Source organism: Piliocolobus tephrosceles, chromosome 16 (assembly GCF_002776525.5).
Source record: "Piliocolobus tephrosceles isolate RC106 chromosome 16, ASM277652v3, whole genome shotgun sequence".
NCBI lineage: Eukaryota > Metazoa > Chordata > Mammalia > Primates > Cercopithecidae > Piliocolobus > Piliocolobus tephrosceles.
In genome coordinates, this window is record NC_045449.1 from 26,543,874 (window position 1) to 26,564,700 (window position 20,827).

The 20,827-nt window shown below is 39.2% G+C and overlaps 1 protein-coding gene across 2 annotated transcripts in view; it reads left to right on the forward strand.

Annotated features, from left to right (window-relative positions):
* SUZ12 (SUZ12 polycomb repressive complex 2 subunit) overlaps positions 1-20,595 on the forward strand; it is a 64,753-nt gene extending 44,158 nt beyond the window's left edge. For both annotated transcript variants that reach the window (XM_023182897.3, XM_023182898.3), the window contains 8 exons: positions 2,596-2,701; positions 7,680-7,857; positions 12,281-12,372; positions 12,896-13,039; positions 13,565-13,722; positions 14,561-14,759; positions 16,431-16,510; positions 18,241-20,595. In XM_023182897.3, coding sequence (XP_023038665.1) covers positions 2,596-2,701; positions 7,680-7,857; positions 12,281-12,372; positions 12,896-13,039; positions 13,565-13,722; positions 14,561-14,759; positions 16,431-16,510; positions 18,241-18,586 — 1,303 coding nt within the window. In that variant the 3' untranslated portion in view covers positions 18,587-20,595. The remainder of the gene's footprint in view (positions 1-2,595; positions 2,702-7,679; positions 7,858-12,280; positions 12,373-12,895; positions 13,040-13,564; positions 13,723-14,560; positions 14,760-16,430; positions 16,511-18,240) is intronic.
* The last annotated feature ends 232 nt before the right edge of the window (positions 20,596-20,827 follow it).

Below are 20,827 nucleotides of genomic sequence, written 5' to 3' on the forward strand. Positions count from 1 at the left end.
GTGTCCTGTTTTTTTGCTGCTGGTTTTTCCTGATTTTCTAGAATAGTAAGATATACCAGAATTCCTTCTCCTTTTTTTTTTTTTTTTGAGATGGAGTTTCGCTCTTGTTTCCCAGGCTGGAGTACAAAGGCACGATCTCAGCTCACCGCTCTGCCTCCCAGGTTCAAGCGATTCTCTGGCCTCAGCCTCCTGAGTAGCTGGGATTACAGGCATGCATCGCCATGCCTGGCTAATTTTGTATTTCTAGTAGAGACGAGGTTTCTCCATGTTGGTCAGGCTGGTCTCGAACTCCTTACCTCAGGTGATCCTCCCACCTCAGCCTCCCAAAGTGTCGGGATTACGGGCATGAGCCACTACACCCGGCCTACCTTCTCCTTTTCTTACCTCTGCTCTGAAATTGTGATTTCTTCAAGGAGTTATGCATGATTCTTTATAGAAGAATAGTGTTTTTAAGCCAAAATCTGCATGTTAGGTATGTAAAAATTGTTTTTAAAATCTCACAGAGGGCTGGGAACAATGGCTCACACTTGTAATCTTAGTACTTTGGAAGACCAAGGTGGGAGAATCGCTTGAGCCCAGGAGTCTGAGGCTTTGGTGATCTATGATTGTGCCACTGCACTCTAGCCTGGGTGACAGAGCGAGACTGTCTTAAAAAAAAAAATCCAGTTAATTCCTTGAAATAATAACGAAAATTCAAAAGCCATATAGGAAAAGAATGCAAGGTTGAACAAAATAAAAATGCAAAACTTCTTCAGAAAACAAGAAAGCCACCATAACCAAAGTCAAAATGGAAATGACAAGACAGGGAGAAAGTATTTTCAACTCGTTTTATAGGTAGATATCTCATTCTTGAATGTAAAAAGGTCATACCAATTTTAAAAGACCACTGCCCAATAGAGGAATGGGCAAAGGAAACAGTAAGTTTACCAAAATAGATATATATGGTTCTTAAACAATTTAAACGATAAAATATCTGAATTACAAGTACACTGAGATGCATGTTTTCACTTATCAGATTGACAGAGACCAAAAAACTTTTGATAAAGCACTTGATGAGACTGGAGGAAAGGTCTCCACGTACATTACAGATAGGAGAGTGCATTGGATTGTAACTATCAAATGTATATCCATAAAATGGAATAGTATGTATCTATGTAAAAGCATAAGGAAGCTCCGTTTTGATTTAGAAATATATGAATTTATTGCCTATTTGAATAAATTAGTTTTTAAAATAGTTGAATGGCTTTGCCGATATGTACTTTTGAAGTTGACTAAATTTAAGTTGTACAGCATAGAGAAAAGACAAAAATTCTTAAGTCTCAATTATTTGGTTTTAAGAGACTTTAGAGACAGACACCTGGATTCATTTGCTAGCTCTGGCTATTTATGGTTTCATTTTAAGGCAAGTTATTTAACCTTTTCTTGCCTCAGTTTTCTCTTCTGGCAATGGAATAATAGTATGTAGTTCATAGCATTGTTGGGAAGATTAAATGAACCATGTAAAATCTTTATAATAGTGCCTGGCACATAGTGAACACTCAATAAATGTCAGCTGTTTTTACCTAATAGAATTTCTCTAAGAGTGATGAAGAGAAGCCACATTCTTGATATATACAGTTAATTACTGAGCATGGTTGAAGAATGGTGTTTAGAGTAGTAGTGGTTACTAGTGTTTAAAGTATGGAAAAAATAAATTATACATAGACATGTATGTACACACACCTTAAAACTATACTGTATGAATATATTTGAATTATTTGATTCAATTAGTGTTCCATGAAATATTTATTGAGCACCTATATGTGCCAGGTGCCCCCAGAATTCTATAGTTACCAGATTTGTTGTAGTCATCAGTTTACTGGTCACATATAAAAGTAAAGGATTCTAGTTCAAACAATTACAGTAGTTAAAAGTAATAGAATTCTTAGTGTTTCCCTAAGACAACCATTGTAACACTGTTCTCCTATTTTTAAAAATATAAAGCTTGGGCCGGGCGTGGTGGTTCACGCCTGTAATCCCAGCACTTTGGGAGGCCGAGGTGGGTGGATCACGAGGGCAGGAGTTTAAGACCAGCCTGGCCAAGATGGTGAAACCCCGTCTCTGCTAAAAATACAAAAATTAGCCAGTCATGTTGGCATGCGCCTGTAATCCCAGCTACTCGCGAAGCTGAGGCAGGAGAATTGCTCAAACTGGGCAGCAGAGATTTGCGGTGAGCGGAGATTGCACTACTGCACTCCAGCCTGGGCAACAGACCAAGACTCCATCTCAAATAAATAAATAAAGCCTGTACATATGCTTTATATTTAATGTTGACAACGTACCAGGTTTTGAGACCTCAAGCATATTATACTTTATGTGTTTTGAGTTATATCTGAGTAGTTACAGTAATGAATCCCTAGTAATACAGATTTTAGTGTACATCATTAAAATTGCTTTCATCAGGACTGGAGTGTAGCTGTATTTTTAAATCTTGTTGGGTATGTAAGCTAGTTTATAAATTTAATAAATGCTTTTAGTATAAATCTAAAGATGTAGAATTTGTGTACTTATAGTAATAACACAGGTTACTTTAAAGTATATGTGTTTGTCTAACAGGCGCTTACAGCTTTTAGATGGGGAATATGAAGTAGCCATGCAGGAAATGGAAGAATGTCCAATAAGCAAGAAAAGAGCAACATGGGAGACTATTCTTGATGGGAAGGTATGGACTACTTAGAAGGTTGAGCACGTTATAGTTATGAACTCCCATTTTTGATTGATATTTTCCTCCCCAAATGCTAATTCATGTTGGAAGTAAAGTCCTTTGTTTTTTATTCTTTAAAAAACACAAGTAAATGATCAAATGATCTAGGTCAGAGCATTTAATGGAAGGCATCATCCTTTTTTTTTTTTTTTTTTGAGGCAGAGTCTTGCTCTGTTGCTCAGGCTGGAGTGCAGTGGCATGGTCTTGGCTCACTGCGACCTCTGCCTCCCGGGTTCAAGTGATTTTCCTGTCTCAGCCTCCCGAGTAGCTGTGATTACAGGCGCTTGCCACCACGCCTGGAAAAGTTTTTGTATTTTAGTGGAGACGGAGTTTGACCATGTTGGCCAGGCTGGTCTCGAACTCCTGACCTTGTGATCCGCCTGCCTTGGCCTCCCAAAGCACTGGGATTACAGGTGTGAGCTACTGCGCCCAGCCACACGGAAGGCATCATTCTTTAGAGCCAGACTGCCTGATTCAAATCTCTGCTCCTAGCTATGTGGCGTTTGGCAAGTTATTTATCCATGTCTCAGTTTTTTCACCTGTAAAATGAGACATAGAATTGATGGATTAGATGAAATAATAAAATATTTAGTACAGTGCCTGGCATACAATAAGTGCTCAATAAATGTTAATGGCTATTTTAAATTCCATTTATTGTAATGGCAGGTAATAAGGGATGACTAGTAATACATTTGTTAAGAAGTCTGCAGAATTTAGATTAAGCATACTTAAAATAACTTTTAAGAGATAAAGAGGAATCCATACGTTTCTTAAATAGGTAGATTCAAAACTATAATGATGTCCTTTATTTCTAAATATGTTAAGTCAGTGTACCATCCAATGCAAAATCTTATAAGGATTTTTTTTAAGCCATAAAATTAGTTCCAAGTTAATCTAGAAGGATAAGTGTTTAGTAATACTAAGGGAAATTTTAGAAAAATATTTTGAGAATTTTTACTTACCAGTTTTAGTATGATATACAGTATACAGTAGAATATACCGTAAAGTTAAGAGAAGTTAAGCCCTATGGTATAAGCATAGGAATAGACAAGCATATCATTCAGGCATAGTCCTGAAATAGTTTGATGTATATTTGAAATGTAGTTTATGATAAAGGCAGTGGTATAGCTCTGTGAGAAAGACAAACTGTTCATTAATTGTGACAACTCTTCTCCAGTCATCTGGAAATAATCTTAGACCTAATACATTCCGGAAGGCTCATAAACATGTAAAAATGAACATTCATAAGCATAGAAAAAAAAATAGGTGAATGTTAATATATTGCGGTGAAGAAGACCCTTCTAAGGATGATTTAAAAGTAAGAAAGCATAAAGTAAAAATTGCCTGGTTAAAATTAGTCATTTTTATATTGCAAAAAATGTAAAGTTACAAACAAATTATGGAATGGGGGAAATATTTGTAGCACAAAATGCTAATATTATGAATACGTAATATTGTGAATTATAAAACAAGAAAAAGATACGCAGTGTAATAAGAAATATGTGTCAAGGACTATCACACAGTTCTTAGAAAATATATATAGATGGCCAGCAAACTTTTAAAGCAATACTCAACCTTATTAAGTGTTCAAAGGCATGCAAATGCAGAGATACTACTTTTGACAGTTTGACACAGATTAAAAAGTTTGACAGTTTCTAGTGTTTTAGGGATGTGAGGACACAAATGCTCTCAAATAATATTTTGATGTAAGAGTAAGTTGGGGTTGGGCTCAGTGGCTCATGCCTGTAATCCCAGCACTTTGGGAGGCCTAGGCGGATGGATCCCCTGAGGTTATGAGTTTGACACCAGCCTGGCCAACATGGTCAAACCCCATCTCTACCAAAAACACAAAAATTAGCCGAGCGTGGTGGCAGATGCTTATAGTCCCAGCAACTTGGGAGGCTTAGGAGGTGTATTACTTGAACCCAGGAGGCAGAGGTTTCAGTGAGCTGAGATTATGCCACTTCACTTTATCCTGGGAGACAGAGCAAGACTCTGTCTCAGAAAAAAAAAAAAAAAGGTTGATACAGTCTTACTATAGGGCAGAATGGCAATATATATAAAGTTACAATTGTATATATAGTCTTTAACAGTTAAAATTTTATATTTTTGTCACAATGTAGTAACTTGTTAACAAAAGATAGGGGTAACAGGTTTTCTCAGCATTTTTAAAATAATGGAACAGAAACACATTCAATCTAAAAGGCCATTAAAAAGAATGATAGTTTGACAAGATTTCCATATTAAATTTTTACATAAGTGTATGTGTGTGTGTATATATATATATATATATATACTTTTCCCCCCCTTCTTTCTAAAATTTATAATAGTGGTTAACTCTAGGTGATAAGATTTCAAATAATTTTTATCTATAGTGTTTGGGTTTTCTGCATGGATTTATCTTTATGATCTTTTTCATTTTAAATTTCTTGTTTTAAAGTATGTTTTTATTCATGAGACTATAAGGATTATATATATGAAGGGTTTTGTTGGTGGTGGTTTTTTTTGTTGTTGTTGTTGGTTTTGGGTTTTTTTTTTTTTTTTTGAGACATAGTTTCACTCTGTCACCTAGGCTGGAGTGCAGTGGCATGATCTCGGCTCACTGCAACCTCCGCCTCCTGGGTTCAAGCAGTTCTTCAGCCTCAGCCTCCTGAGTAGCTGGGATTACAGGCACGCACCACCATGCCTGGCTGAGTTTTGTATTTTTAGTAGAGATGCGGTTTCGCCATATTGGCCAGGCTGGTCTCGAACTCCTGACCTTGTGATCCATCTTCCTTGGCCTCCCAAAGTGCTACAGGTGTGAGCCACCGCGTCTGGCCTTTTCTTTTTTTGAGACAGAGTCTTGCTCTGTCGCCAGGCTGGACAGTACAGTGGCGTGATTTTGGCTCACTGCAACCTCCACCTCTTGAGTTCAAGCAATTCTCCTGCCTCAGTCTCCCGAGTAGCTGGGATTACAGGCGCCTGCCACCATGCCCAGCTAATTTTTTGTATTTTAGTAGAGACGGGGTTTCACCATGTTGTCCAGGATGGTCTCGAACTCCTGACCTCGTGATTGCCTGCCTCGGCCTCCCAAAGTGCTGGTATTACAGGCGTGAGCCACTGCACCCAGCCCTCTAGTCTAAATAGTTTTAAGAGGATTACTTTGTAATAACGATATAGAAGGAGTTTAGGCCTCTGTGGCAGTAAAATAAATTGAAGCTCATTGAAGGTTTTATAAAGAGAATATCATGAAAGCAGTCTTTGAGAAAATTATTTGATCTCTCCTATATTTGAATAGGAAAGTAAAAATCAGAAGCAAGGAGAACAATTGAGGTACTCTGGTAGTAAGGCAATACTGATCTATACAAAGGTTTTTTTGTGTGTGTAATCCTTGAAGGACGAGGAAGAAATGATTAGACATTTCGAAAAGGACATGGTAATTACCTGAGAAATGAAAGAATAGGAGTCAAATATAATTCCAAGATTTTTAGCTTAGGGTCACTAGTAGGATGATAATGACAGGAACAAAAATAACGTGAGAAGGAAAGTATGTTTTATTTTTATTTTATTTATTTATTTATTTTTTGAGACGGAGTCTCGCTTTGTCGCCCAGGCTGGAGTGCAGTGGCCAGATCTCAGCTCACTGCAAGCTCCGCCTCCCGGGTTTACGCCATTCTCCTGCCTCAGCCTCCCGAGTAGCTGGGACTACAGGCGCCCGCCACGTCGCCTGGCTAGTTTTTTGTATTTTTTAGTAGAGACGGGGTTTCACCGGGTTAGTCAGGATGGTCTCAATCTCCTGACCTCGTGATCTGCCCGTCTCGGCCTCCCAAAGTGCTGGGATTACAGGCTTGAGCCACCGTGCCTGGCCGGAAAGTGTGTTTTAGAAGAAAAGATAATGGATACACTTCTAAACATGGTTTAGTTCAAGGTGACACTGAGATCAATTGGCAATGTCCAAACAGCAGTTGGAGATAAGAGTTTAGAGTTCAAGTATAAGAATAAGAATGGAGAACCAATTTGGGATCATCAGCTTAATAGGTAAATTCTTGAGGATAGGTGAGTGATTCAGTCAAATGGCTAAAAGTTAGCTATTTTCAATAGCTCAGTGTCCTAAAATCAAAGAAGAGAAGCACTGGCAGTCTTTGTCAGTGAAACTGAGAGAAGTCAAAGAAAATTACTAATTGAAAAGCTGTTCAATTTATAAGAAAAAAAAGTAAATTGGTCACCTAACAGCAAAGGTTACATGCTGGTGGGCTTTGGGTACCACAATTTTGTTTCTAAGACTTCAAGGCTGGGCGCGGTGGCTCACGCCTGTAACCCCAGCACTTTGGGAGGCCGAGGCGGGCGAATCACCTGAGGTCAGGAGTTCAAAACCAGCCTGACCAAGATGGTGAAACCCTGTCACTACTAAAAACACACACACAAAATTAGCCGGGTGTGATGGCGGGCGCCTGTAATCCCAGCTACTTGGGAGGCTGAGACAGGAGAATTCCCTTGAACCTGGGAGGCAGAGGTTGCAGTGAGGTGAGACCATGCCAATTGCACACCAGCCTGGGCGACAAGAGTGAAACTCCGTCTCAAAAAAAAAGACATTTTGAACTGGTTAGCAACAACATAAATGAGAAGTTTTCCCATGAAAACTTTAATTTCTGACTTCTTTGGAAAAATCTGAAAATCTGGCTGTGCTGGACCAGTGTTTTCACATGGCAACAATTCACCCGTTGCTGATCAGTGGTCGCCTCTTTTACGTAGCCTGTGCTCTCCAGTTCAAGTTCTACGGTGTCTGCTCCATACGTTTACTTTGTTTGCCTAGCCATCTCAGTCAGCATTTGGATTTTCAAGACAAATCTATTAAGGCAAATCCACATTGACTTACAATGATTTTTTTTTTATTTCTACAATTTATTTGAATTCATTATCTGAGTCTCCAGTCTTTGCATGTTTTTTTATTTTTTAGAGACTGCCTCCATTTGAAACATTTTCTCAGGGACCTACGTTGCAGTTCACTCTTCGTTGGACAGGAGAGACCAATGATAAATCTACAGCTCCTATTGCCAAACCTCTTGCCACTAGAAATTCAGAGAGTCTCCATCAGGAAAACAAACCTGGTTCAGTTAAACCTACTCAAACTATTGGTAAGAAAACATTACAATCAAAATAATGGTTTGCAGGGTTAGGTCTCATGCTTTAGATTAATTCACTTGTGTTTTGCTCTATATGATTATTCTTCTCCTTCTTTTTTTTTTTTTGAGACGGAGTCTTGCTCTGTTACCCAGGCAGGAGTGCAGTGGCGCGATTTCGGCTCACTGCAACCTCTGCCTTGTGGGTTCAAACTATTCTTCTGCCTCAGCCTCCCGGGTAGCTGTGACTACAGGCACATGCCACCACACCTGGCTGATTTTTTGTAGTTTTAGTAGAGACAGGGTTGGCTGGGCGCAGTGGCTCACACCTGTAATCCCAGCACTTTGGGAGACCAAGGCGGGTGGATCACAAGGTCAGGAGATTGAGACCATCCTGGCTAACACGATGAAACCCCGTCCCTACTAAAAATACAAAAAAAAAATTAGCCAGGCGTGGTGGTGGCCACCCGTAGTCCCAGTACTCAAGAGGCTGAGGCATGAGAATGGCGTGAACCCGGGAGGCGGAGTTCGCAGTGAGCTGAGATTGTGCCACTGCACTCCAGTCTGGGCGACAGAGCAATACTCCGTCTCAAAAAAAATAAAAGTAAGTCAATAAATTTAAAAAGTAGAGATGAGGTTTCACCATGTTAGCCAGGATGGTCTCCATCTCCTGACCTCATGATCTGCCCGCCTCAGCCTCTCAAAGTGCTGGGATTACAGGCGAGAGCCACCTCTCCTGACCTCTATGTGATTAGTCGTTTGGAAATACTGTTTGGCTTATTAGGTAGGTTACGAATCATGGTAAATTAGGGTTCTCCTGTCTTAAGTGTAAAGTTTTGTGTTGAAGTAGTAGTAAAAATTATTCATCCAGAACCTTTGTGCCAAGTGTGCCTAGAAATTTGAATTGGAAAAAAAAAAAAAATTTATGGAAACGTGATATGGTACATGGTATAGATGTCATATATAACATCTTGAATTGGAGTCCTCATGTTAACTTAAGGCAAGTTTTTCCACTAAACAAATTTACCAGAAACTTACAAGAAAACTATTGGTTTTCAGATTAGCTTTTAAGATTTTGGAATCACAACTATAAAGAGCTTTGGAACTAAGTTTTGTTTTGTTTTGTTTTGTTTTGTTTTGTTTTGTTTTGAGACGGAGTCTCGTTCTGTGGCCCAGACTGGAGTGCAGTGGCACAATCTCGGCTTACTGCAAGCTCTGCCTCCCTGGTTCATGCCATTCTCCTGCCTTAACCTCCTGAGTAGCTGGGATTACAGGCGCCTGTCACCACACCGAGCTACTTTTTTTTTTTTTTTTTTTTTTTTGTATTTTTAGTAGAGACGGGGTTTCACCTTGTTAGCCAGGATGATCTCGATCTCCTGACCTTGTGATCCGCCCACCTTTGCCTCCAAAAGTGCTGAGATTACAGGCATGAGCCACCGAGCCCAGCCCAGTAACTATGCTTTTTATAGCTCACATGTAAGTTTTTCTGTTTGTTTTCGTTTTTTTGTTTTGATTTTTTTTTTTTAATTGGAGTCTCGCTCTCTTGCCCAGGCTGGAGTGCAGTGGTGCAATCTTAGCTCACTGCAAGCTCTACCCCCCAGGATCATGCAGACTCCTGCCTCAGCCTCCAGAGTAGCTGGGACTATAGGCGCTGGCCACCATGCCTGGCTAAAATTTTTTTTTTTTTTTTTTGTATTTTTAAGAGACGAGGTTTCACCGTGTTAGCCAGGATAGTCTTGATCTCCTAACCTCATGATCTGCCTGCCTCGGCCTCCCAAAAAATTAGGCTGGGCATGAGCCACCATGCCCGGCCTATTTTTTTGTATTTTTAGTAGAAATGGGGTTTCACCGTGTTAGCCACGATGGTCTCAATCTCCTGACCTCATGATCTGCTCCCCTGGGCCTCCTCCCTAAGTGCTGGGAATTACAGGTGTGAGCCACCCCGCCCAAGCTGCAGTGCAGTGGCATGGTCTTGGCTCAGCACAACCTTAGCCTCCCGGTTTCAGGAATTCTCCTGCCTCAGCCTCCCGAGTAGCTGAGATTACAGGCACACACCACCATGCCTGGCTAATTTTTGTATTTTTAGTAGAGACAGGGTTTCATCGTGTTGGCCAGACTGGTCTCAAACTACTGACCTCAGGTGATCCACCCATCTCGGCCTCCCAAAGTGCTGGGATTACAGGCATGAGCCATCGTGCCCAGCCAGTTTTTAAGAGGAAAAAACATTTACAAATAGAGTTAGCTTTCTGCTGAGTTTAAGGCCCAAGTTGCAGTGTTCTATCATTTTTATTTTACTTTTTTTTTTTTTTGAGACAGGGTCTCTCTCTCTCACCCTGGCTGGAGTGCAGTGGTGCCATCTCAGCAACTGCCTCCCAGGCTCAAGAGATCCTCCCACCGTAGCCCTCCACATAGACAGGACTACAGGCTCGTGCCACCACACCCTGTTAATTTTTGTATTTTTTGGTAGAGATGGGATTTTGCTGTCACCCACACTGGTCTCAAACTCCTGAGCTCAAGCAATCTACCTCCCTCAGCGTCCCACAGTACTGGGACTACAGACTTGAGCCTCTGCGCCTGGCCAAGTTCTGTCGTTTTTGTATCTGTCCAGTAGGAACGTTTTCCTTGACCTGACAGCACTTGTGTGTCTTTATCTGCCTGTTTAAAGAAGGCAGAAGGCTTAAGTTGTCCTCTTTGACCGCTCATGTACACTCATTGTATGCAGGTCACAGTAATGATCAGATTAAAGAGATATAAGAAATGGGGCCAGGTGCAGTGGCTGACAACTGTAATCCTAGCACTTTGGGAGACCAGGGTGGGTGGATTGCTTGAAGCCCAGGAGTTGAAGACCAGCCTGGGCAACATAGTGACACCCTGTCACTTATAAAAAATAAAAAATATAAATAAAATAAATGGCCTGTGTCAGGGGAAAGGTTTTCCAAGTAAACTGTAGTGTGGGCACTTCTCAGAATACTCAGAAGCCAGTGAAATAGGTAAAAGGTTGTATCAAAACTAAGAAAAAGTTGTATACAAATTATACCTAATTGTTAATTATGTAAGGAAATATAAATGCCTTTTTTTTTTTTTCTTTTTTTTTGGAGACGGAGTCTTGCTCCGTTGTCACCTGTACTGGAGTGCAGTGGCGTGATCTCAGCTCACTGCACCCTCTGCCTCCCGGGTTCAAGCAATTCTCCTGCCTCAGCCTCCCAAGTAGCTGGGACTACAGGCATGTGTCACCATGCCTGGCTAGTTTTTATATGTATATATTTTTTTAGTAGAGATGGCGTTTCACCATGTTAGCCAGGCTGATCTCAAACTTCTGATCTCAGGCAGTACGCCCACCTCAGCTTCCCAAAGTGCTGGGAATGCAGACATGAGCCACCGTGCCCGGCCTGAAATAACTTTAATATAATAAATATAACTTTCTGATAAACCATCACTTAGTGCCTGCTCACACCTGGACTCTGAGAATACAAACACCAATTAAAACCACACTCTGGGCTGGACATGCTGACTCATATCTGTAATCCTAGCACTTTTGGAGGCCAAGATGAGCAGATTGCCTGAGCTCAGGAGTTCGAGACCAGCCTGGGTAACATGGTGAAACCGTGTCTCTACTAAAATACAAGCAATCAGCCAGGTGTGGTGGCGGGCACCTGTAATCCCAGCTACTCAGGAGGCTGAGGCAGGAGACTTGCTTGAACCCAGGAGGTGGAGGTTGCAGTGAGCTGAGATTGAGCCACTGCACGCCAGCCTGGGCAACAAAGTGAATCTCTGTCTCAACAGCAAAAAAAAAAAACACAACCACACCCTGACCTCTTAAAACAGCATGGTAATGACATATAATTACTTGGAGTTACTTTTATAATTGTTTAGGACATAGGAGGTGGTTTTTTGTTTTTGTTTCTGTTTTTGTTTTTTGAGACAGAGTTTCGCTTTTGTCACCCGGGCTAAAGTGCAGTGGTGTAGTCTCAGCTCACTGCAACCTCCGCCTCCCTGGTTCAAGCAATTCTCCTGCTTCCACCTCCTGAGTAGCTGGGATTGCAGGTGCCCGCCACCACGCCCGGCTAATTTTTTGTGTTTTTAGTAGAGACAGGGGTTTCACCATGTTGGGCAGGCTGCTCTCTAACTCCTGACCTCATGATCCGCCTGCCTTGGCCTCTCAATGTGCTGGGATTACAGGCATGAGCCACCACGCCGGGCCGGAGGTGCTTTTTAAGGAAAAAAAATATGTCCTGCCAACAGACCTTAACATCAGATTAGGGATGCTGATTATGGATATTGTTCCCGCAGTCATCAGTTGAGGGAAATAACAGAAACATATTTAAATACCACAAGTAGAATTCTGTGAAACCTTTAATATTTAATAGTTTTTGTGAGGTATGTTATTTTGCTTTTCAAAAGCAGTGTTTTTATTGAATATAAAAGTGTATGTTTTCAGCTGTTAAAGAATCATTGACTACAGATCTGCAAACAAGAAAAGAAAAGGATACTCCAAATGAAAACCGACAGAAATTAAGAATATTTTATCAGGTAAACATAGCTGACCCTTCTTAAATTAGTTATGAAATGTATTTGTTTTTTGTCAAATATTAATTTTTTTATTTTTATTTAATTTATTTATTTATTTGAGACAGGGTCTCACTTTGTTGCCCAGGCTGGAGTGCAGTGGTGCAATCTCAGCTCACTGCAACCTCTGCCTCTTGGGTTCAATCAGATTCTCACACCTCAGCCTCCCGAATAACTGATTACAAGCACACGCCGTCACTCCCGGCTAATTTTTGTAGTTTTTATGGAGACGAGGTTTTACCATGTTGCCCAGGCTTATCTTGAGCTCCAAGCAATACATTCGACAGTGTCTGCCTTGGCCTCCCAAAATGCTGGGATTAACAGGCATGAGCGACCTCGCTTCGCTGGGTATATTTAATTTAAGAGAATATCTCTAATTTGATTTTCCTTTTAAATTTTTAAAACTATTTTTAGAAGTGATGTTTAAACAATATCTTGTTATGCATAAATTGGAGATTTGCTTTTTTTTTTTTATTATTGTTTTTAGTTTCTCTATAACAACAATACAAGGCAACAAACTGAAGCAAGAGATGACCTGCATTGCCCTTGGTGCACTCTGAACTGCCGCAAACTTTATAGTTTACTCAAGCATCTTAAACTCTGCCATAGCAGATTTATCTTCAACTATGTTGTGAGTAATTTTTCATATTTTCTCAATTTGTATTAAGAACATCTCTTGTATCCCACAAATATATACACCTGTGTACCCACAAAAATTTTAAAAATTAAAAAAGGGAAAAAATATACATTAAGTACAAGAGAGCTTGACTTTTAAAAATTACACTTTGTATAAAAATAACAAATTTCTGTATTTGATAGATTGTTGTATATATGGATTACCATGAATGATTCAGAGTTGACATATATTTGGAATTATAATTAATGTTTGTGTAGTTCGTCTTAATTGACTCACAAAATCCTCAACCAACTCTTTGAATTAAATAATTTTCTTATTCTTGCTCAACCAAGAAATAAATGACATAATTAAGATTTTAACACATTTTGTTGACCCCAGATCTTCTGACTGCCTGTTTTCATGCTGGTGTGCCTGGCCTATTTTAGTTTTCTAAATATTAATAACCCACAGATTCTTTAATTAAATTGGAGGGATATTTAGGATAGGATAATTAATATTTTTTTGACATTTTTGTTGCAGTATCATCCAAAAGGTGCTAGGATAGATGTTTCTATCAATGAGTGTTATGATGGCTCCTATGCAGGAAATCCTCAGGATATTCATCGCCAACCTGGATTTGCTTTTAGTCGCAACGGACCAGTTAAGAGAACACCTATCACACACATTCTTGTGTGCAGGTCGGTAAAAAGGGCATATACCAAAAGTTTATGCTCTGATTTTTACTGATGCTGGAGGAAGAAAGGAGCCAGACAAAGCTACTAGTTAGGTGGAAATTATTTTTCAGTATTAGGTGTCTGTGGGGTTGTTAACTGCTTTATAACACTTGATAGCTACTGTTTCTACAGAGGTTTTCTCACTTTTTCTTTGAACTTTATCCTTAAGTTTTAATAATGTTAATGTCACTACTGCTGCAGTGGTTAGTGAGGTTAAAGAATTTTGTCAGTAGAAGTTTCTGGAGAATTGCTTGAACCTGGGAGGTTGAGGTTGCAGTGAGCCGAGGTTGCGCCATTGCGCTCCAGCCTGGCAACAAGAGCGAAACTTCATCTCAAATAATAATAATAGTAATAAATAAAATTACAAAGGGGGAATTTTTAATCTTAGTAAAACTGAAAAAAATTTTAAGGCAGGTGTATGTAACCAGTGTTAAGACTTTTCTAGTTTGTGAATATATATGAGTTAGAATATACAGTTTTGATATGTAGAATTTTATATGCATATTTCTATCTGAATGGACCCTAACTAGCACTTCATTTCTTTTTCCTCCTTTTTAACTATACCTTTTCACACCCAGAAAGACAGTTTTAAAACTGTGTTTGAATTAATATGTAATAGGTTTGATTTACATTATTTACCGAAAGAAAATAACTATTGGGGCTGTGCCTCTAATACTGTTGTTTTGTGGTTAGTTTTATAAAATGGTGATGTTGCAGATTATCAGAGATCTCAACTCCTAGTCGTGAAGTTAGATGGTATACATGTAGAGGCCATAAATCAACATTTATTTCTTTTCATTAGGCCAAAACGAACAAAAGCAAGCATGTCTGAATTTCTTGAATCTGAAGATGGAGAAGTAGAACAGCAAAGAACGTATAGTAGTGGCCACAATCGTCTGTATTTCCATAGTGATACCTGCTTACCTCTCCGTCCACAAGAAATGGAAGTAGATAGTGAAGATGAAAAGGATCCTGAATGGCTAAGAGAAAAAACCATTACAGTAATTATTATTACCATCTTTATTGGCAATTGTCTTGAAATATTCATTTGTTTTGAAAATTGCTTAATATGAACTAGACTTTCAGTGTAAAGGAACTCTTTTTAAAAAAAATTAGGCCGGGCGCGGTGGCTCAAGCCTCTGATCCCAGCACTTTGGGAGGCCAAGACAGGCGGATCACGAGGTCAGGAGATCGAGACCATCCTGGCTAACATGGTGAAACCCCGTCTCTAGTAAAAAATACAAAATCTAGCCGGGCGAGGTGGCGGGCGCCTGTAGTCCCAGCTACTCGGGAGGCTGAGGCAGGAGAATGGCGTAAACCCGGGAGGCGGAGCTTGCAGTGAGCTGAGATCCGGCCACTGCACTCCAGCCCGGGCGACAGAGCGAGACTCCGTCTCAAAGGGAAAAAAAAAATTAAGGAATCCAGAAATTAAAAAAATTAAGGAATCCAATTTTTTAAATTGTCACTTAAAAAGTTAACCAAGTTAGGCTGGGGGTGGTCGCTCATGCCTGTAATCCTAGCACTTTGGGAGGCAGTCAGATTGCCTGAGTTCAGGAGTTCAAGACCAGTCGACAACATGGCGAAACCCGGTCTCTACTAAAAATACAAAAAATTAGCTGGGTATGGTGGCACGCACTTGTAGTCCCAGCTACTCAGGAGGCTGAGGCAGGAGAGTTGCTTAACCCCAGGAGATGGAGGTTGCAGTGAGCCAGGATTACACCACTGCACTCCAGCCTGAGTGACAGAGCGAGACCCTGTCTCAAAACAAAAAAGTTACCAAGTTAAAGGGAAGAGGGATTTTCTTCAAGTAAATTTGTATTGTGTGTTTTCATTTCTATATTTATAGGTAATCGTAATTTAACCTTTCCCTTTTTATTTATTTATTTTCTGAGATAGAGTCTTCTCTGTCGCCCAGGCTGGAGTGGAGTGGCATGATCTCGGCTCACTGCAAGCTCTGCCTCCCCGGATCATGCCATTCTCCTGCCTCAGCCTCCCTAGTAGCTGGGACTACAGGCGCCTGCCACCACGCCCGGCTAATTTTTTGTATTTTTTTTTTAGTAGAGACGGGGTTTCACCGTGTTAGCCAGGATGGTATTGACCTCCTGACCTTGTGATCCACCCACCTCGACCTCCCTAAGTGCTGGGATTACAGGAGTGAGCCACCGCACCCGGCTACCTTTCCCTTTTTAAATGATGGCAGGTGTGCTGGCTCTCGCCTGTAATCTCAACACTTTGGTAAGGTGAGTTTGGCTGATCACCTGAGGTCAGGAGTTTGAGACCAGCCTCGCCAACATGGCAAACCCCTTCTCTACTAATAGAAAATACAACAGTTAGTGGGGCGTGGTAGCATGCGCTTGTGATCGCAGCTGCTCAGGAGGCTGAGATAGGAGAATCACTTGAACCCGGGAGGTCAAGGTTTAAGTGAGCTGAGATCATGCCACTGTACTTCAGCCTGGGCGACAGAGCAAGACTCTGTCTCTAAATAAATGAATAAAATACAATAAAATGACTACTTAAATAGAAGTCAATTTTAAGAAATGTTGCCACTTTGCTGTATAAGTATGTTGTGGTATTTTTAGTTCCAAAACAGTCTGTTTTTGACATATTCACAAATTTTTCTTAAAGTATATTATGTTTAGTCTGTGTTTAATAGATGCTTTTCTTTTCCCCAGCAAATTGAAGAATTTTCTGATGTTAATGAAGGAGAGAAAGAAGTGATGAAACTCTGGAATCTCCATGTCATGAAGCATGGGTAGGGTATTTCTAAATTAATTTAAATATTTTATTCTTTATGGTCTTTTGCTGTTTTCCATTCTAGAAATCTAAAATTCAGTTAATGTATACGTGTCCCAAATCTTATTCTAGTCCAGTGTTTTTTGGTTTGGCAGGTTTTTTTTTAGGTACAAAGACGTTCCTTTTGGTATTATTTTTAACAGTGAATTAATATCATATTCATTAGTATTAATAATATCAGGGCAAAAACCGGGCCTTGTCTTTAGAACTTGTTGCAGAGGTGTGAGTCATTGCAACATTATGTATCAGGGTTGTGATTCCATCACCTTTCAAGGGGAACAGACTGCTACAACCCTGGTGTCTGTAGGAAAGGGTGTCATCATCATAGACCTTCCTCAGAAATCACTGGTGCCCATCCTAAGTCTCGTAGTAGTGTTTCTCCCATGCTTGCAAACTCTATCAGGGTTGACTTGTTCACACTCAAAACATCTTATAGAGCTGGGCGTGGTGGCTCACACCTGTAATCCCAGCACTCTGAGAGGTCAAGGTGGGGGGATCACTTGAGGTCAGAAGTTTGAGACCAACCTGGCCAATATGGTGAAACCCTGTCTCCACCTAACATACAAAAATTAGCTGGGTGTGGTGTCACACACCTGTAATCCCACTTACTCGGGAGGCTGAGGCACTAGAATCGCTTGAAGAACCCGGAAAGTGGAAATTACAGTGAGCCAAGATTGCACCACTGCACTCCAGCCTGGGCAGCAGAGTGCGATTCTGTCTCAAAAAAAAAGAAAAAGCCGCCTTGGTGGGACCCACGACCAGGGAGCAGCAGAAGGCAAGACAGAGCTGGAGGTTCATTTAATGAACCAATTTTCATGCCTTCTATTGCCATGTGTTACATGTCTGGAAATCCTGAAAATTACCACAGTTTTTACCACAATTTTTAACAATTGGTTAATTTTTCAGAATAAAATATGAGGCTTTTTGCATTTGTTTACCATTTCATAGAGGTGAAAGGAGAACAATTTTTGTTTCTTATTCCTTTGCGGCTGTATGTTCCTGGCTTGGTGTGGTGGCTCACACTTATAATGCTGGCACTTTAGGATGCCAAGGCAGGAGGATCACTGGAATTGAGGAACTAAAGACCAACCTGGGCAACATAGTGAGACCTTGTGTCTACTAAATTTTTTTTTCTTTTTTTTTTGAGACAGAGTCTCTCTCTGTCACCCAGGCTGGAGTGCAGTGGTGCAATCTCGACTCACTGCAAGCTCCGCCTCCCGGGTTTACGCCATTCTTCTGCCTCAGCCTCCCGAGCAGCTGGGACTACAGGCACCCGCCACCATGCCCAGCTAATTTTTTGTATTTTTAGTAGAGACGGGGTTTCACCGTGTTAGCCAGGATGGTCTCCATCTCCTGACCTCGTGATCCGCCCGCCTCGGCCTCTCAAAGTGCTGGAATTACAGGCATAATTACCCGGCCCACCCAAGTATTTTATGCTTTTAAGACTGCTTATGTAATTGAAGAACAGAAATTATATCTACTGTTTTAATGGCACCTGTTTAAGCTTAACTTAGATTAAATTTCTTGAAATTTCTAAAATGGTAAGTCTCAGTTTCTCTCTAGTTTTACCACTTCTTTTATCATCTTTTATTTACTGGAATTGGATATAGTCTTCTTATAATGGTTATCACTATTGCATTTGACAAAAATGCCTTGTATTGCTATTGATATTCTGTTTTTATTAAATAGGTTTATTGCTGACAATCAAATGAATCATGCCTGTATGCTGTTTGTAGAAAATTATGGACAGAAAATAATTAAGAAGAATTTATGTCGAAACTTCATGCTTCATCTAGTCAGCATGCATGACTTTAATCTTATTAGCATAATGTCAATAGATAAGGCTGTTACCAAGCTCCGTGAAATGCAGCAAAAATTAGAAAAGGGGGAATCTGCTTCCCCTGCAAACGAAGAAATAACTGAAGAACAAAATGGGACAGCAAATGGATTTAGTGAAATTAACTCAAAAGAGAAAGCTTTGGAAACAGATAGCGTCTCAGGGGTTTCAAAACAGAGCAAAAAACAAAAACTCTGAAAAGATCTAACCCCATGTTATGGACAAACACTGAAATTACATTTTAGGGAATTCATCCTCTAAGAATAATTATGTTTTTGTTTGTAATCATAGGTTCCAAACAGGCACTGTTAGATGAAGTAAATGATTTCAACAAGGATATTTCTATCAGGGTTCTACTTCACTTCATTATGCAGCATTACATGTATATCACTTTCATTGATGTCATTAAAACATTCTCTAGTTTAAGCATGAAAAGCAATATTTCAAAGAAAGTATTTTTAAATTCAACAATTGTCATCGAATATGTTGAATTGATAATCTAAAAATTATTTCATATATAAATTAGAATTTTTTTGCATTTATGACTGGCTGTTTTTCTACTTTGTAATTGTGAGACATTTTCTTGGGGAGGGAAAATTGGAATGGTTCCCTTTTTTAGAAATTGAAGCGGTCTTCATATATCAACTACAGAAAAGGAAAAAATTAGAAATTGAAGGATTTTTGTGAAATTATATTGCATTACTATTTGCAGTCAAACTTAGATCCTTGTTTTTGAAATCATTTATCAATTCAGAATGAAAAATTATAATGTGAGATATTTTACATTACATAAGTTCATTTTACAATTAAAAAATAGCACTTCTTCATCTTATGCCTGTTTGAGAAGATAAATTTTCACATTGTTGACAGTGAAATGCCATGTTGGTTTATAAGATTACTGACCATTTGTTTTCATGTGGATAATTTTAGTGCATTGCTCACTCAGTATGTTTTTTTTTTAACTTGAACATTTTGCTTGTTTTGGTTTTTCTTTTTTAATTAGATAATCACATGGAAAATTAAGCTGTTCATATCTTTAAATTAGGATTGCAAACCAAGGGAAGAACACGCTTGAGATTTTAAGATGTCACTTATGAGGGGAGAAGTGTTCTTAAAAAGTCAACCAGAAAACTGTTATGCCTTTTATTTCTTTGCAAGGATGTCTTTGTAATGTGTTTCATGAATAGAATATCCAATACAGATAAGCTGACTTGAATCATTTTGAGCAATTTTGCCCTGTGTTATATGTGTTTCATGCACATATTTGCAGTTGGATTTTCTCCAACAGAAAGTGGATTCACTACTGGCACATTAACAAGCACCAATAGGTTTTATTCCAACTCCGAGCACTGTGGTTGAGTAACATCACCTCAATTTTTTATTATCCTTAAAAGATATTGCATTTTCATATTCTTTATTTATAAAGGATCAATGCTGCTGTAAATACAGGTATTTTTAATTTTAAAATTTCATTCCACCACCATCAGATGCAGTTCCCTATTTTGTTTAATGAAGGGATATATAAGCTTTCTAATGGTGTCTTCAGAAATTTATAAAATGTAAATACTGATTTGATTGGTCTTTAAGATGTGTTTAACTGTGAGGCTATTTAACGAATAGTGTGGATGTGATTTGTCATCCAGTATTAAGTTCTTAGTCATTGATTTTTGTGTTTAAAAAAAAATAGGAAAGAGGGAAACTGCAGCTTTCATTACAGATTCCTTGATTGGTAAGCTCTCCAAATGATGAGTTTTAGTAAACTCTGATTTTGCCTCTGGATAGTAGATCTCGAGCATTTATCTCGGGCTTTAATTTGCTAAAGCTGTGCACATATGTAAAAAAAAAAAAATAGATTATTTTAGGGGAGATGTAGGTGTAGAATTATTGCTTATGTCATTTCTTAAGCAGTTATGCTCTTAATGCTTAAAAGAAGGCTAGCATTGTTTGCACAAAAAGTTGGTGATTCCCTCCCCCAAATAGTAATAAAATTACTTCTGTTGAGTAAACTTTTTATGTCATCGTAAAAGCTGAAAAAATCCCTTTGTTTCTATTTATAAAAAAAAAGTGCTTTTCTATATGTACCCTTGATAACAGATTTTGAAGAAATCATGTAAGATGATAAAGCATTTGAATGGTACAGTAGATGTAAAAAAAATTCAGTTTAAAAGAACATTTGTTTTTACATTAAATGTTTATTTGAAATCAAATGATTTTGTACATAAAGTTCAGTAATATAAAAGCTGTATTCTGTTTTGGGGTTTTTTGTTATTATGCATTGTTAACATGTACATTAAAATTTTGGTTTAGATAGCGTAGTAAGAATTCAGCCTCAGATGAGTCAGAGCTAATAAGAAATTAGGAAAATCTTAATGTGAAATCCTCTCATCAGTTACAACTAGTATGTCATTTATGGTATTACAGAAATATTTAAAAACTTTC